We start from the raw sequence: 17,645 nt of genomic DNA, 5'->3' as shown, positions 1-17,645 counted from the left end.
ACTCGAGGCGAATAAAATTACTCGGATCAGTTTTTAAACTCGAGTTACTCAAGTATTCGTTTCAGCTCTAAAATAAAGTGTCCTAAAATATGTTTTTAGAACTCTTTTGGATACATTTCTTATTTAAAATCCGCGATGCACTGAGGGCGCGAAAGCTGAGCCGCGAAGAATGTGCAGCATAGCGCGAGATACGCGCTTAGGCTGACTGATATGAACAGAACACCTAATTTGTCACTCTGCACTTGCCGTCGTTTCCGTCCTAGTTGTCCGAGGTACTGGGCAATCGCAGTTTGACACTACTACTCTGCCATGTTTGCTAAATAACACGCGCTTGACTAAATCTTCATTCTTCCTGTATTTGTTTGAAACGGATCGAAACATCTGGGTGTCAAAGGTCCAACCAATATTTTGACCGAACTAAAACATCCTTCGTGTCCAGTTAAACTCGCCTTGAAGCTTGTGGTGCAAAATTAGCTTAGCTGCTAACAAAGAAACGCAAGGAGCAGAGATCACTTGTGAAAATGTGTTCGAGAAGGACAGCTGAGAACGTGGACGAGCTTGGAGGTTTGCTTGATTTTTACTCCCTATTTTGTACCTCGTATTGATTAAAGTCGATTTCTGTGATTAAAAAAAAAAAAAACACCAAATAGACACCGGCTTTTCCAGAACATCCTTTGCTCTTGCATTTCCTCACGAGAGTGCGTTTCAAGTCTCATAGGAATTTCCATGTATCACAATATACGTTTATGCTGCATCTAATATGAAATAATTACTCTGACTCAAGGGCGTAGGTTTACATAGGGACGGTAGGGAAGAAACACTACCAACTTTTCAAGGTGTTCAAATTGTCCCAACCAACTTTCAAGCAACCTTATTTGCGTTATATAATAACTTCACTTATATAAGTGATTTAGATTAGATTATATTCCCGTATATTTTAAGGATAGAATTGACCCTACCATCATTAAGTGAATTACTTTATGTTCAGACTTACATTGACCCCTTTCACTTGCTGAATGTGCCAGTCCAATTTTTTCCCTCAAACTCGCGTTTGATTGGCTGATACCTTGACCTCCCCCCAAAAGCAGTAGTGTTTCATCTGAAGTAAGGCTCCATTTTTTTCTTACATTCCCTAAGAATTTTTTTGTTACATTTAATTTATTTAGACAGACAATAATGAGTGGTCTTAAAGTGCATGTGACACGAAAAAGCATGTTTATTTCATAATACACGCGGTATTTTATGCTCCTGAATGATAAGGACCGCTTGGTTGTGTGTGGAAGCGATTGCTATATTTATTTAGTTTTTTGAATCCCGCGCCATGAAAATGAGTGACTTCCGCCTTCGGTCTTGCATTGAGGAGGAGGGCGCTGTGACGTGTACAGTTGAAGGCGTCCTCTTCACTTTCCAGCCGTACTGTTGTGTATGAGGACTAGGGATGTCCCGATCCAGGTTTTTGCACTTCCGATCCGATACCGATATGGTTTTGCACTTCCGATACTGGTCGATACCGATACCGGCCTATCTGAGCATGTATTAAAGTTTAAAGTTATTTAGCCTCCTTACTTAGTTGTCAGACTCATGTTGAAAAGGGTTTTAGTACTCTTGATAACAACTAGCCAGCTAAATTAGGTGAGTTTGAATAACACACAATGGTTGGTAACAAGAAACTGACCTGTTTATTCAGTGACAAACACAAAATATTATAAATAACAAACAGAAATTGCATAGTAAGTCAGTAAAACGTGCAAATAATATTGTAAACTGTCAGTGGAAAATCCCCCAAACTTCCCAAGCTATTAGATGCTTTTAATGTTTCATGCATTAGTTACAAAAATTGTATAAAAAGCCTCTCTGGTTTAAATAAACGACTATTTCAGTATCAAGTTTACATTTTAAAACCGTAAATAAAATACTCAAGTCCCCATTCTGTAGCAGCAGCTTTAAACTACATTCAATTCATTTAATTTTGCGAATCAACTGTTAAAGTTGTTAAAATTGCTCCTGTTATTCCATAATTCCCCTTCTGTCTACATTCGACATGTGAAAGTTTTAAAACTGTTTTGAAGATAGATTCAAGTCAAGATTTTGCCGATTTAGGAGTATTTTAGATAAAAAGTTAATTAGGTTCGCTTGGAAGGTTCACAACAGCCTACTAGGGAAGTCTTCTGCTTTAAGATGGCGGCTGTTTACTAACGCACGTAGTTTCAATGCATGTGTTGCTAACTGCGTCGAGTCTGTCATTTTGCATCTAGTTCTATATACATATGGTATCTATTTGACAAGCATGATGTTTATGCTGCATTCCAGAGAAGTGGGAAGTCGGATTTATCCCACTCGGATGGTACCGGTTCCGACCTCAAAGCGTTCCAAGCATATGTAAACAACAATGATGGCTGATCGCGCTGAGGTGTTTTTTTATTTTGGCCATCCAAAGACATTTTAACCTCCAGCGAACCTGCCTTCCTATAAGCGATCAAATAGTACAGGAAAAACGACGGCTGCGTTATAGCCCACACTGTTAACTGCCTTTTTTTAGTTACATCCTTTGCTGATCGTCAATATAAAAACACAGCACAAAAAAGATGATGTCGGACTTTTCCGGCCCTCCGACTAGGAAAATATCATTGGAACGACACTCGAACTGGGAGGTCCAAGTGGCGAAGTCGGAGAAAAAATAACTACCCCGACTTCCAAGTTGTTGACGAAGAGAGCCGCGAAATGTCATTGTTTCAGTCTCTCTACTCCAATATTTTTACAGGATATTCTTTTTATCCAAGTATTTTTCCCCAATAGCTAAATAAATTGCTTGAGAAGAACCAGTCAGCCCGTCGAGGGCGAACTATTCACAACGAGGAAAACGCGACGAAGAGAGCTGCAAAATGTCATTGTTTCTGTCTCTTTACTTCAATATTTTTACAGGATATTCTTTTTATCCAAGTATTTTCCCCAATTGCTAAATAAATGGCATGGTCATGACAAATAACAGTCTTGCGCTGAATGGAATATGAAATAATAAAAATGCATTTATTCTGGACGACATGGCAAAATTACTCCATAATGGTCAAAACTGTCGACTTCACCTTTACTGTCGCACCTCCCGAACGATATTTTATGACACCTAAATTGGACATGTCATTTCCCTTCCCCGGCTTCGGAGAATGTAAACAAACCAGAAGGCGTGACAGCTAGCCGACATGCTAACCCGAACCGAGTGATGTTTCAAAGTCTTCGAAGCGGAAAAATGCCACATAACTAGCCTGGATTATTTGACATGATGACCCGGTTGTCGATTGTCTTCGCGGATCGGCAAACTGCCCGGCGGAGAGCAATTTACAGTTCGTTCCCCGGAGGAGGGTGGCTGGAGTTGTTGTGCAACTAACGTGCTGCTAAGTGCTAATGAGCATGAGGAGAGCTTTTTACATGCCTATCAATGATCAAACGTAAGTAGTCCTTTATTTAAAGAAAGTTTGTAGTGTTTACTTTGTAATCGCTGTATTCGTATTTGACATAATACAAAACAAGATGTTTACTCACTTCCTCGTAAGTCCAATGGTCCCACAGTAAATATCCACGGTGAATGGGAACCTTTTGAAACTCCAAAAAGGTGCATACGCCTCTCCCTGATACAAAATGATTTTTCTGCAGCCGTTTGGCTGGCATGATGCGAAAAATAAACGTATTAATCCGCAAAATCAGCTGAATCCTTCGTCCTCATACACAACAGTACACTGTAGCGTGAAGAGGACGTCTTCTACCGTACACGTCACAGCGCCCTCCTCCTCAATACAAGACCAAAGCCGGAAGTCACTCATTTTCATGGCGCGGGATTAAAAAAACCTAAATATATAAAAATAAAAATAGCGATCGCTTCCACACACATCCAAGTGGTCCATATCATTCAGGGGCATAAAATACCGCGTGTATTATGAAATAAACATGCTTTTTCGTGTCACATGCACTTTAAGATGGTGGCCGTTTACTAACGGCCGCATCTAGCTTTTGTAGATGTGCTGCTAACGCTACCGAATCTATATTGCATCTAGTCCTATATAAATGATATCTACCGTAACATTATGTGAATGTACTTTGTAGCAGCTTTTCGGCAGCAGTCAGGTATGTTGTTGTGTTTTTTTTTTAATCTCGTGGCATGAGTTGGGCTAGAGCCGTGAGTTGAGCATTGGCGTTACATGAGGGGCCGGGTAATGAGAAGCATGATATTTAGCTACTCTCGCTTCGTTCCTCATTGCGTCCCGAAGACCGTGCGGCGCGCTTAGTGTGTTGTACTTCCGCTTTACTTGGCATATTTCAATAATCGGAATTTGGATGTTTGTGAATCGTTCACGAATCTTCCACGGCCGAATCGTGAATAATCTAAGAATCGGAAATTTTGCACACCTCTAATGAGTAGAGTGAATTTTGGCAGCCTTTGGAGCTTTTTTTTTTTAATTGGCTAAAGCCTTACTATCCCTTTCTCAACAATTAGAAATATCGTGGGAAGCAATGTGGGGAAGAAAGGTAGAAGTTGATCTTTTTCTTAACACCCTATTTCCCAACGCAGAGAAGATATATCAATTGGTGCCACTACGCACAGTCATGGTTGCACTTCCCATCATGCATTTGGGCAGAACAGTTAAATGGCTACAGTATCATTTACTGAAAGCTCAACAAATACAGTAGATGGCAATATTTAGTCACAATATACAGAGTCACATTCATCCTTTAAGAATTACAAGTCTTTCTGTCCGTGGATCCCTCTCACAGAAAGAATGTTAATAATGTAAATGCCGTCTTGAGGATTTATTGTCATAATAAACAAATACAGTACTTATGTACTGTACGTTGAATGTATATATTCGAGTTTTATTCATTTTTTTCTTAATGCATTGCCAAAATGTATATGATCGGGAAAAATTATCGGGAATGATTGGAATTGAATCGGGAGCAAAAAAAAAGAAATCGGATCAGGAAATATCGGGATCGGCAGATACTCAAAACGATCGGGATAGGATCGGGAGCAAAAAAACATGATCGGAAAAACCCTAGTTACAACCAAGCTGATCCAAATTATGACAACTTTTTATTTGGGGGGGGTTAAAAGCTAAGCTAACAGCTAGCATTTAACTGGCTAGCTAAAGAATACTGTGAAGCAGTAGTTTTGTCCTCATAATTTTTAATGGCAACACTTTCTTAACTTGATATCTAAGAAACTTCAATTCAATTCAATTTTATTTGTATAGCCTTAAATCACAACAGATGTCTCAAAGGGCTTTGCAGAGGCAATATGATACACAATTAGAAATGAAGCAACAAAAATGAATAGATACAGTTCAAGTCCATGCCGGCAAGGAAAAACTCCAAAAACTCCAGAGTCAATTGGGAGAAAAATGAGAAACCTCGGGAGTACCACAGTCAGGAGAGATCCACTCCCAGGACGGATAGACAGGAACCCCAGAACTGCTAGTAGGAATTAGCAGGCAAAGTTACAGTCCGTAAAAATGCAGTGGAGTAAAGGAGCAAGAAGAGGTCCATCTGGCCAGATGAGACGGGGGAAGCAGCGAGGACGTCTATCCAGCCAGGGGTCCGGACAGTCAGGAGGCTGCAGCTGAAAAATAGCCCCTCCCCAGAGGGGCGGGGGAAAAGTGGACACCGGGTGACTAGTGATGAAGAGACTAAACAACTAGATATTAACATTGGAAAATAGAAATAAAGTAAGACAAGTGGTAGGTAGAGTAAGAAAAGGAGATAGAACTCAGCGGCTGTACTTCCCCCAGCATTATAGCTTCTAGTGCAGCTTAGACTAAACTGTGAGTCTACTCCGACTTCAACTAGCCTAACCATAAGCTTTGTCGAATAGGAACGTTTTTAATCTAATCTTAAATGTGCAGACTGTCTCGGCTTCTTTAATACTAGCTGGAAGCTGATTCCATAAAACGGGGGCTTGGTGGCTAAAGGCTCTAGCTCCGACAGTACTTTTATAAACCCTGGGAACTACCAGTAGACCTGCATTCTGAGATCGGAGTGTTCTGTTGGGGCGGTATGGAACCAGAGCATCGGTGAGATAAGATGGCCCCAACCCATTAATGGTCTTAAATGTAAGAAGGAGTATTTTAAATTTAATTCTAAACTCGACTGGAAGCCAGTGAAGTGCCTGGGGCACAGGGGTGATGTGCTGTCTTCTATTGGTTCCTGTTAAAAGTCTTGCTGCTGCGTTTTGGACTAGCTGAAGACCTTTTAGAGAACTTTTAGGACAAGCTGCAAGTAGGGAGTTACAGTAATCCAATCTCGATGTAACAAACGCGTCAATTAATTTTTCTGCATCGCTTTTAGATAAAATATTTCTAATTTTAGCGATGTTGCGCAGGTGAAAGAAGGCCGTTCTACAGGTTTTTTTAATGTGTGCTTTAAACGATAAGTCAGGGTCAAATAAAACTCCTAGGTTTTTAACTGTGGTGCTGGAGGCTACACTTACGTTGTCCAGAGTGACTATCTGGGAAGCTAAAGAGTGTTTCACACTTTTCGGGCCTATTATAAGGACTTCTGTCTCTTTAGGGTTATGTAGAAGATAGTGAGTGCTTAACTTGATATCTAAGAAACTTGAGTATTTGTCTTCTACAGACATCAGTGAAGAATCTCCTCCTCCTGAGCAGCAGGCGCCGGCATACCCTCATAGGAAAGCTGAAGAAGAGCCAGAGACGTCCCATGATGAGGAGGAAGAGCCAGAGCCCCCTCATATTAAAGAAGAAGAGCAGGAGGAGGAAATCTTTCAATTTCCGTTGACTGTCATCATGAAGTGCGAAGAAGATGATGGAGACCACTGCGCAAGACCCCTAGCAGACGGCCTCTTAGCTCCTCTTAGCGATTACGCAACATCAAACTCTTCTGACTATGAAGATGACGATGAGGAGGATGAGCGCTTTGAAGGTAAGCTGACATTTTATGCTCGAAAGAAAAATGTGAAATGCTGCTCAAACTGGTTTATATTTAATATGATGAATGATCTTCTAAAAAAATATAGTGAAATACAGTAGTTATCACGCCAAGATTTCTGGCTTGATTTGTAGCTGTAAATGACATTGTCCCTTAGGAGTGGGAACCTCTTGTTACCTCACGATACGATACGATTTACGATACAAAAGTCACGATAACGATGATTTGACGATATGGAGATACAACGATTATCCATACACTGGTGAGGAAATCATTCTAGGATATTCTACAAACAACTAATAAACAGAAAAACAAGCTTCTGCTTTGAATTGGAATTTTATCATTTGTACACGTCCAATCCATTTGAAGTGGGAGGGTTGGCAGCGAATGAACGAACGTTCATTCGCTGCCATCCCTCCCACTTCAAATGGATTGAACGTCTATGGCCGTCAGTGGCAGGCAATGCCAGGCAATGAGGTCTTTTGGGCCATTAAAGGTCATTTGCCTGTTGATTTTCAGTTACTTCCTGTTGATTTTGGGGTATTGTATGGGTCATTTCCTGTTTATTTTGAGTTACAGAACAGAAAGTGACCTGGGAATCACCGGAATGAATAGGCAGTAGAGCTGAAACGAGTACTCGAGCAACTCGAGTAACTCGAGTTTAAAAACTGATCCGAGTAATTTTATTCAACTCGAGTAATCGTTTATTTTGACAGCTCTAAGCATCACGTTTTGCTCGGACTACTTTTAATGCGGGACAACACGCTGTCACGTGCGGAGAGGAAGAAGGAAAAAAAAAAAACTTACTGCAGCCGACAGCCGCCACAAATGACGCCGACGTTGCTAAATACTAGCCCGCACGATGCTACGTTGGTACAGGTAGCGTCTGATGCGTCTCATAGAGATCACATGTATGTTGAACTAGATCAGTGCTTCTCAATTATTTTCTGTTACGCCCCCCCAAGCAAGACGTAAATGTTTCGCGCCCCCCCAAACTCTCCGCCGCCACTGTAAATAGTATTATTCGTCTATAAAATTACTATTATAAATACGCATCTGCCTAACATTGTGTCCTTTTTTTCTAATAAAGAAAAAAAGTAACAGATCAACTTATAATAAAGTATAACTTTATTAACATTGTTTTGTTTGTAACAGAGAAGACTTGACGTGCATCAATTTGCCTGAATTAAAAAAAAAAAAAAAAGTCACATTCAAACTGTAAAAATACACTCAAGGTATTTTTGACCATTTGATACAGAAAAATAAAATGTAATAAAATCCGTAAATAATAACAAATTCAAATTGATTAGAAACATTTACTCATGAGGACAATATGCCCAAAAATTTGACCGAAAAAACAAAAATGAATAAAGGAAAAAAAGAGTGTCCTTGGACAGAAGGACAGTTTTTATTTTTGCTGCTCACACTCAGTATTACCTCCTTTGCAATGGTGTGGAGTCATTATGCAATGAGCATGCTAACAACGCTCACTGGTTTACTGATATAACACTGACAAAGCAGGACTATTGTTGGCAATATTCGGCTCGTTTTCGCTGAAAAACAATCAAGCGGCTTATCTATGAGATTGGGGTCGAATGTCTTTAAGTGGCGTCTTAAATGATTTGGCTTCTGGCAGTCCGCTATAATTATTTTCAGACACAGTAAACAGTAGTCTTTCCTCATCACCCCACTGTATTAAAAGTCAAAGCTAAAAGGCAAACGGCCCGAAAAAAGCGCATTCTCGGCGGCCGAGGTAGAACCGTAGGTGAGGGCGGTCGTCGTGACGATCCCAAGCCGAAAATGGCACTTCTCGGGCGGCGACGTGAGAACCGGACAAGACAGTGGGTCGCTGTGTGAGTGAGTCCGGTCGGAAAACGGCTTTCGAAAACGGCGGCGGCGTACTGCTCTTCATGTCTGTTTTCTGTGTGCTGAGTGCTCTTCCTTAGTTCAAAAATACTGCACGCACTCTGAAAATGAGAGCGCCACTGCCACCCACTGAGTGGATGTGCAAGTACACTTTATTCCAGTCCGGCAAAAAAAAAGAAAAAAGCATGTTCCCCGAGGACACATGCGCCCCCCCTGGCATCGCTCTGCGCCCCCCCAGGGGGGCGCGCCCCACTATTTGAGAAGTACTGAACTAGATGCAAAATGACAGACTCGGCCGCGTCTGGGCAGTGTTAGTAAACAGCCGCCATCTTAAAGCAGTAGAGCGCTAAGCGCTAATAAAGAGCGCTAAGCGCTAATAAATAAGATTAACGTTACTGTCGCTACTAGCTCACGTAACGTTAGCCCTGCGACCACTGTCGATGCGTGGCTAACGTGTCTTACATACAGGCTTTAACATAACATAGCATTGTGGAGTGATGAGGATGTAAAATAAAAACTTAATCATGCTAACTATCAATTTTAGCTCAATAGTCATTGCTGGATAAAACACCAAGTAGCACTGGTCCCTAATGTGCTCCAATACAGCCTGTATCATACATTTATTTTGAACACTGCAAAAACTCAAAATCCTATCAGGACTTGCAGTTTAGACTAACTTAAAACTTAACTAGAGCTTAAAAATGGCTTGACACAAAGAGAAATTCAATTGAAACACGTGGGAAAAAGGGAAAACTTTTAAGTGATGTGTGTTATCAAGCGTAACGGCATTTTTAGGTAAGATATATATATATATATATATATATATATATTTAATAAGATCTAAAAGTTTTTTGAGTGAAAGCAGTGAATTAGTCTTTTTTTTAAAGTTCTAGTTACATCTGAGATGCAATTGTTGGCTGTTTTCAACAATATACATCGAAAATAAAGACATTGATTGACTGAAAATGGTTCCAAATTAGATGAAATGTCTTGTTTTCTCATGTATATTTATAATTGCTCTTGACCTAAAAATATATTTGTTTTATCCGATTACTCGATTAATCGATAGAATTTTCAGTCGATTACTCGATTACTAAAATATTCGATAGCTGCAGCCCTAAAAGGCAGTGACTCAAACTCAACAGGAAATTACCTGTAAATGCCTTAAAATGAACAGCAAGTGACCTGTAAATGCCCCGAAAATCGGTATGCTCTGGTTTCGAATTAGTGCTGCAATGATTAATCGATGAACTCGAGTATTCGATTCGAAAAAAAGATCCAAATTCTATTTTTGCTGCTTCGAGTATTGGTTTAATTAAAGTGGTGTTGATATGGTTTTTGAAAGTGTTTATTTTTATTGATTTGGGTGGATACACGGCCCTCTAGTCGACCTCATTTCCCATGGCTGAATCAATCTGCTCCCTGTTAAGACCAACATAAGGGTTTGTTTGAGCTAGGGATTTTTTGAATGCATTTCTAATTTGGTTTAAAGGTATATTTAGCCGATTTTTGATGGAATATGTGTCTGAGCCATTTGTTAAGAGGATTGTAAAAAAGCGTTAGCATTTCATAGCTTTTAAGCTAGCAGACTTTTGCTATGTAAGCTAGCCAATTGTTCTTCTGTTGTGCATAGATCTTATTTATATATATATATATATATATATGTATACACTGCCTTGCAAAAGTATTCGGCCCCCTTGAACCTTGCAACCTTTCGCCACATTTCAGGCTTCAAACATAAAGATATAAAATTTTAATTTTTTGTCAAGAATCAACAACAAGTGGGACACAATCGTGAAGTGGAACAAAATTTATTGGATAATTTAAACTTTTTTAACAAATAAAAAACTGAAAAGTGGGGCGTGCAATATTATTCGGCCCCCTTGGGTTAATACTTTGTAGCGCCACCTTTTGCTCCAATTACAGCTGCAAGTCGCTTGGGGTATGTTTCTATCAGTTTTGCACATCGAGAGACTGACATTCTTGCCCATTCTTCCTTGCAAAACAGCTCGAGCTCAGTGAGGTTGGATGGAGAGTGTTTGTGAACAGCAGTCTTCAGCTCTTTCCACAGATTATCGATTGGATTCAGGTCGGGACTTTGACTTGGCCATTCTAACACCTGGATACGTTTATTTTTGAACCATTCCATTGTAGATTTGGCTTTATGTTTTGGATCATTGTCCTGTTGGAAGATAAATCTCCGTCCCAGTCTCAGGTCTTGTGCAGATACCAACAGGTTTTCTTCCAGAATGTTCCTGTATTTGGCTGCATCCATCTTCCCGTCAGTTTTAACCATCTTCCCTGTCCCTGCTGAAGAAAAGCAGGCCCAAACCATGATGCTGCCACCACCATGTATGACAGTGGGGATGGTGTGTTCAGGGTGATGAGCTGTGTTGCTTTTACGCCAAACATATCGTTTTGCATTGTGGCCAAAAAGTTCAATTTTGGTTTCATCTGACCAGAGCACCTTCTTCCACATGTTTGGTGTGTCTCCCAGGTGGCTTGTGGCAAACTTTAAACGAGTCTTTTTATGGATATCTTTGAGAAATGGCTTTCTTCTTGCCACTCTTCCATAAAGGCCAGATTTGTGCAGTGTACGACTGATTGTTGTCCTATGGACAGACTCTCCCACCTCAGCTGTAGATCTCTGCAGTTCATCCAGAGTGATCATGGGCCTCTTGGCTGCATCTCTGATCAGTTTTCTCCTTGTTTGAGAAGAAAGTTTGGAAGGACGGCCGCGTCTTGGTAGATTTGCAGTGGTCTGATGCTCCTTCCATTTCAATATGATGGCTTGCACAGTGCTCCTTGAGATGTTTTAAGCTTGGGAAATCTTTTTGTATCCAAATCCGGCTTTAAACCTCTCCACAACGGTATCTCGGACCTGCCTGGTGTGTTCCTTGGTTTTCATAATGCTCTCTACACTTTAAACAGAACCCTGAGACTATCACAGAGCAGGTGCATTTATACGGAGACTTGATTACACACAGGTGGTTTCTGTTTATCATCATCGGTCATTTAGGACAACATTGGATCATTCAGAGATCCTCACTGAACTTCTGGAGTGAGTTTGCTGCACTGAAAGTAAAGGGGCCGAATAATATTGCACGCCCCACTTTTCAGTTTTTTATTTGTTCAAAAAGTTTAAATCATCCAATAAATGTTGTTCCACTTCACGATTGTGTCCCACTTGTTGTTGATTCTTGACAAAAAAATTAAATTTAATATCTTTATGTTTGAAGCCTGAAATGTGGCGAAAGGTTGGAAGATTCAAGGGGGCCGAATACTTTTGCAAGGCACTGTATATTTAGCCGATTTTTGATGGAATATGTGTCTGAGCCATTTGTTAAGAGGATTGTAAAAAAGCGTTAGCATTTCATAGCTTTTAAGCTAGCAGACTTTTGCTATGTAAGCTAGCCAATTGTTCTTCTGTTGTGCATAGATCCTATTTTTATATATATGTATATATATATATATGTGTATATATATATATATATATATATATATATATATATATATATATATATATATATATATATATATATATATATATATATACTGGACTGTCTCAGAAAATTAGAATACACAATATTCTAATTTTTTGAGACAGTCCTGTGTATATATACAGGACTGTCTCAGGAAATTAGAATACACAATATTCTAATTTCCTGAGACAGTCAGGAAATTAGAATATTGTGTATTCTAATTTCCTGAGACAGTCCTGTATATATACACAGGACTGTCTCAAAAAATTAGAATATTGTGTATTCTAATTTTCTGAGACAGTCCAGTATATATACCATGTGAGGCTCAGCTCAGGTATTTTAATTTTTTATGTTCCTTATCCTATTACTTGATTATTGAAACTAAATAGTTCAGCGATTAATCCACTAGTAGAAGAATCGATAGCTGCAGCCTTATTTCAAATGAAAGAACGTTCCCAGTCTAAATGGATTTGGTGTCGAGTACCATCAATGGCAGCCTTAGAGTTACCTGAGACACTATTATTGTGGAACATTTTGGTAGCAACTTGTGTTCTTGTGTTGGTTCCTTTTTTTTTTTTTTTTCCAAAACATTGACACCTTTTTAAAACAATATCTTGATTCTTGGCAGGAGCATATCGATAACTTTTTGGGATAGAAAGTCCATCCATCCATCCATTATCGTCCGCTTGTTCCGGGGTCGGTTCGCGGGGGCAGCAGCTTTAACAGGGAAGCCCAGACTTCCCTCTCCCCAGCCACTTCAACCAGCTCCTCCGGCGTTTAACTACTGGTCGTTGACCTTTCCTTTTTTGGGGGCCAAAGAATTATCACCTATGTCTTTCCCACATTTACAGTGTTATATTTAGCAGCCATTTTAATTTTCGTCTTAGTCTTTTGGGTGAAAATACTACGTACTCATATTTTAGTCATTTCAATATGTGTCAGTCTTAGTCGTTTTAGTCGAATACTCAAAATGTTTTTGTCTGTGAAAATCAAGTTGTAATCCAAAAATGAATAATTCAAAAATGTTTCTGACATGTTAGCGCTGGTCACTAAAGTATGAAATGCAGCTAAAATTAGTTTAGTTTTAATATGATGCTGGATTGATCTTTTTAATAAAAATCCAGTAGTTATACTCTTTTTATTTTGACAAAAAAATGAAGAAACGACACCTACAGTGCCCTCCATAATTATTGGCACCCCTGGTTAAGATGTGTTATTTAGCTTCTAATAATTTTTTAAAAATTCAAATAATATGGGACCTTAATGGAAAAAAAGAGAAAAATCCAACCTTCAATACAAGTGCATTTATTCAGTGGGAAAAAATCACACATAAAAAAAATAATTATTTGATATTAAATAATGTGTGTCACAATTATTAGCACCCCTGGCGTTAATCCTTTGTACAACCCCCGTTTGCCAACAAAACAAGGTCTGGGGACTGAGATGGCCATGGGAGGAGCTTGATTTTGTGTCATCTTCAATGCCCTTGCTGATGGAATGAGATTTTCACTCAAAATCTCTCGATACATGGCCCAATTCATTCTTTCCTTTACACAAATCAGTCGTCTTGGTCCCTTTGCTAAAAAACAGCCCCAAAGCATGATGTTTCCACCCCCATGCTTCACAGAGGGTATGGTGTTCTTCGGATGCAATTCAGTATTGTTTGTCCTCCAAACAGGAGAACCTGTGTTTCTACCAAAAAGTTCTATTTTGGTTTCATCTGACCATAACACATTCTCCCAGTCCTCTTCTGGATCATCCAAATGCTCTCTAGCGAACCGCAGACGGGCTTGGACGTGTGCTGGCTCCAGCAGGGGGACACGTCTTGCACTGTAGGATTTGAGTCACTGGCGGCGCATTTTGTTACTGATACACTCATAGGAACGCAGCAACTACAGCACTCAGCTAGCTTTGCTCTTGGCACTTAGGCTATATTCCATGAAGCCGGTCATGCATAATTGGTCGTGCAGCCACCTTTGCATTATGTAGTTGTGTTGCAAATGTTGCACTGAGGTGACTGGTTACTATTTTTTTTGTAAAGTTAAGCCAAACGTTTGAGCGCCGCCGCACAGTGTCCACAGTTGCAATGCACAAACATGCGCTTCTTGTGGCTTCTTCTTCGTGGTTTTCGGTAGCATTTTTTTCCACCCGGCGGTTAGGGCATCGAAACATGGAATCGAAATTTCAAAATTCGAACGGTTCCAGGAGAACCGGAGTGTTAGAACAGGGTCCCATCAATGCTCGATGCCCAACCCTACACATGAGTGACCTGTCCCTAACGCTGCTACGATGCAGACCGACATAGTACACGTACGATAAAAGAATGCCACTAATATACGACAGAAACTATGAAGCATTTTCGTCCCGTCTAGACATGTGCCGGTTACCGGTTTCATGGTTTACCGTGGTGTGAAAACGTCGCGGTTTCAAAACCACTAAAATTTTCCGTCATACCTTAGTATGGTATTCGCTATTTTTCATGTGCCAAAATGCAGCCGAAGTGGCTTGGTGCGGCACCGCTCACACCTTCCCGTTTGTTGCCGTGAGTGTCACTAAACAGCCAGCAAACCCAAAAACAAATCCTCCAAACACAAGGCGTACTTTTCTTCAATTTATTGAGCTCTCAAATCGTGGTGAAATATACAGATAAATACATTTAAAACGCTGTACAATTGTATTTTTCCACGTGTGATTAGGTTCAACAGGATAGCAGTAGTTCCATTAAAAAGCTCGCCAAAAACAAAACACACATTTTCCTTTCAAATTCAATATACAAACTAACTAAAACTTATAGACGAATGTTAGCCTAGGCTAAACTGGGAGAGCAGCTTCTTTTATGTCTCACAGCCGCTGAGTGAGAGAAAAGCTTGAATGCAGTGGGGGAAAGAAAAAGAATCGTGTCAAAGATCGCTAATTGAGAGAGGAGGTCTCACTCCTCACTTTTTTTTTTTTTTTTTTAGATGAAACCTTTCCTCAACAATATTTACATTTTAACTAATTTATAAAACTAACTTATGCATTTTTAACTAACTTATTAACTTATGAATTCTTTGTTCTTTTTAACACAAAGGCATGGCATGTAGACTAGAGTTGACACAGTGGCTGAAAATGGCGAAACTTCACTTGAGCTTCCCCCCTCAAAAAAAAGTCATACAGTATATATTTTTAATTTTATTTAGAAGTGTTTTTACTTTTTATAGCAATTATTTTGTTCTTACTCTAATATTGAGCAACTTGAGCTGTGGCTGTGGGTATAGTCTAGGTTCTATTTATTTTATTTTTATATAATATTTGTTATTTTTTGTTAATTTATGTATTTTCACATTATATTCATGTTCCAATTTGCAAATATGTTTAGAAAAAATCCTGTTCAATGGATTTTTTTTTTTTTTTTTTTTTAAAACCCATACATCTCAAAATTTTGGAGCTATAATTGCAATACCGTGATACCGTGAAACCGCGGTATTTTTGCTCACGGTTATCGTACCGTGAAAATCTCATACCGGCACATGCCTAGTCCCGTCAGACGAAAGCCGGCAGTCTTCCAAGACCTGTTTTTAGCTCGTCATCGTTACGAAAAAGTTGTTCATTTACCTGGAGAAAATTCTGCCACATCCATTCATTGACTTGATTATGATGATGATAACTGAGCAACTCGTGTGTGTTTGTCTCCCACAGATGACGGTGAAGAATCTTCTATTTCTGATCAGCAGGGGGCAAATTTCCCTCATATTGAAGAAGGAGAGGAAGCAAAGATTTCCCTCATTAAGGAAAAGTGGGAGCCACAAATCCCCAACGTTCAAGAAGAAGAGCAGGAGAACAAAATCACATGTCTTGCTGACAACACGCGTGTAAAATGTTCTGAATGTGACAAAACCTTTTCTAAAGGGTCAACATTGAAAAGACACATAAAAACACACACCGGAGAGAATCCGTTTTCCTGTTCCGTTTGCGGGAAAGGATTCGCCCTCAAATCAGAATTAGCTAGACACGCAATAGGACACACTGGGGAGAAACCCTTTCCTTGCGCATTTTGTGGGAAATGTTTCTCTCTGAAGGACAATTTGAAAAGCCACACAAGAACGCACACTGGAGAAAAACCTTTCGTCTGCTCCGTTTGTGGCACGCGCTTCAAGTGGAAGAGGAATCTAATGGCGCATTCCAGAACACACACCGGAGAGAAACCTTTTGCTTGCTTAATTTGTGAGAAAAGATTCAATCGGAAGGACCATTTAAAAATACATGTACGATCTCACACTGGGGAAAAACCTTTTGTCTGCAGACTTTGTGGCAAAAGCTATCTCGACAAGCAAGCTTTAACATTTCACACAAGAATACACACCGGGGAAAAACCTTTTCTCTGCTCGATTTGCGGTAAAAGGTTCACCGTCAAGGCAAATTTCACAAGCCACACGAGAACACACACCGGGGAAAAACCGTTTGTCTGCTCGGTTTGTGGTCAGAGATTCAATCGGAAGACCGTTTTAACGCAACACACAAGAACCCACACTGGAGAAAAACCTTTTCCCTGTTCAGTTTGTGGTAAAACATTTTCTGAAAAGGCGAGTTTGGTCAGGCACGAGAGAGGACACGCTGGAGAAAAACCTTTTGCTTGCTCAGTTTGTAATAAAAAATTTGCGGAAAAGGGAGGTTTGAATAGGCACACAAGAACACATGCTGGGAAGAGTACGTAACTCAAGGTTCACATGAATTGACACAAATGCAATCAGGAGCAGCAAACATGACAACAGAAATGAGGATGTTGCTGCGTTATTTCTTTTTGGGTTGTTTTTGTTCCTCTGTTTATTTTTTTACTTCTGTGTCTGAAAATGGCTGTGTTGCATTAACGTTAAGAATAAAATGTGCCACAAAACACCTGAATCTAAATTGTTTGATGGGTTGGATTGAAAAACATATCATTTGAAATTGTGTTGTTTCATTTTGATCTTCAGCTTGCCAGTTATGAATGAAATCAAAATATGTGCAAGTCCGCTAATAATTCGGCTAGTTAAGAGTATTTATTCCTTCCATACCTTACCTATCCACTGTCCTAATATGGCCACCCATGACTATTGAGATGAGTAGACTCCAGCCGAAAAAACTCGCAACTCCACTCGGACCGTCTGATTGAGTCGCTTGAGCTGGGAGGGTCCGAGACTCGACTCAACTTGTGAGACAATGGCTCTAGACTCTACGAGGTTTCTTGGAAAACATGGATCGTAGATTGGTTCCCACCTGCCAGTGATCTGCCTAGCCGCTATCGCCACGCCCTCACAGAACATCATTAGCATCAAAAATTCCCTGCAGACTATTCTGCATACTTTTTTGTTTGTTTTACATTGAAAATTAGGTTTCCCTCAAAATTGA

The 17,645-nt window shown here is 39.8% G+C and overlaps 1 protein-coding gene across 1 annotated transcript; it reads left to right on the top strand.

Moving 5' to 3' along the window:
* Nucleotides 1–220: 220 nt before the first annotated feature.
* On the top strand, nucleotides 221–17,151 carry LOC130922739 (zinc finger protein OZF-like). The gene is made up of 3 exons (XM_057847751.1): nucleotides 221–564; nucleotides 6,619–6,924; nucleotides 15,957–17,151. Exons 1-3 carry the CDS (start codon nucleotides 522–524, stop codon nucleotides 16,970–16,972), a joined length of 1,365 nt encoding a protein of 454 aa, XP_057703734.1. The 5' UTR covers nucleotides 221–521; the 3' UTR covers nucleotides 16,973–17,151.
* Nucleotides 17,152–17,645: the final 494 nt, after the last annotated feature.

This window comes from Corythoichthys intestinalis, chromosome 1 (genome assembly GCF_030265065.1).
Source record: "Corythoichthys intestinalis isolate RoL2023-P3 chromosome 1, ASM3026506v1, whole genome shotgun sequence".
NCBI classification, from domain to species: Eukaryota; Metazoa; Chordata; class Actinopteri; order Syngnathiformes; family Syngnathidae; genus Corythoichthys; species Corythoichthys intestinalis.
This window is presented reverse-complemented; position numbering and strand designations above follow the sequence as displayed.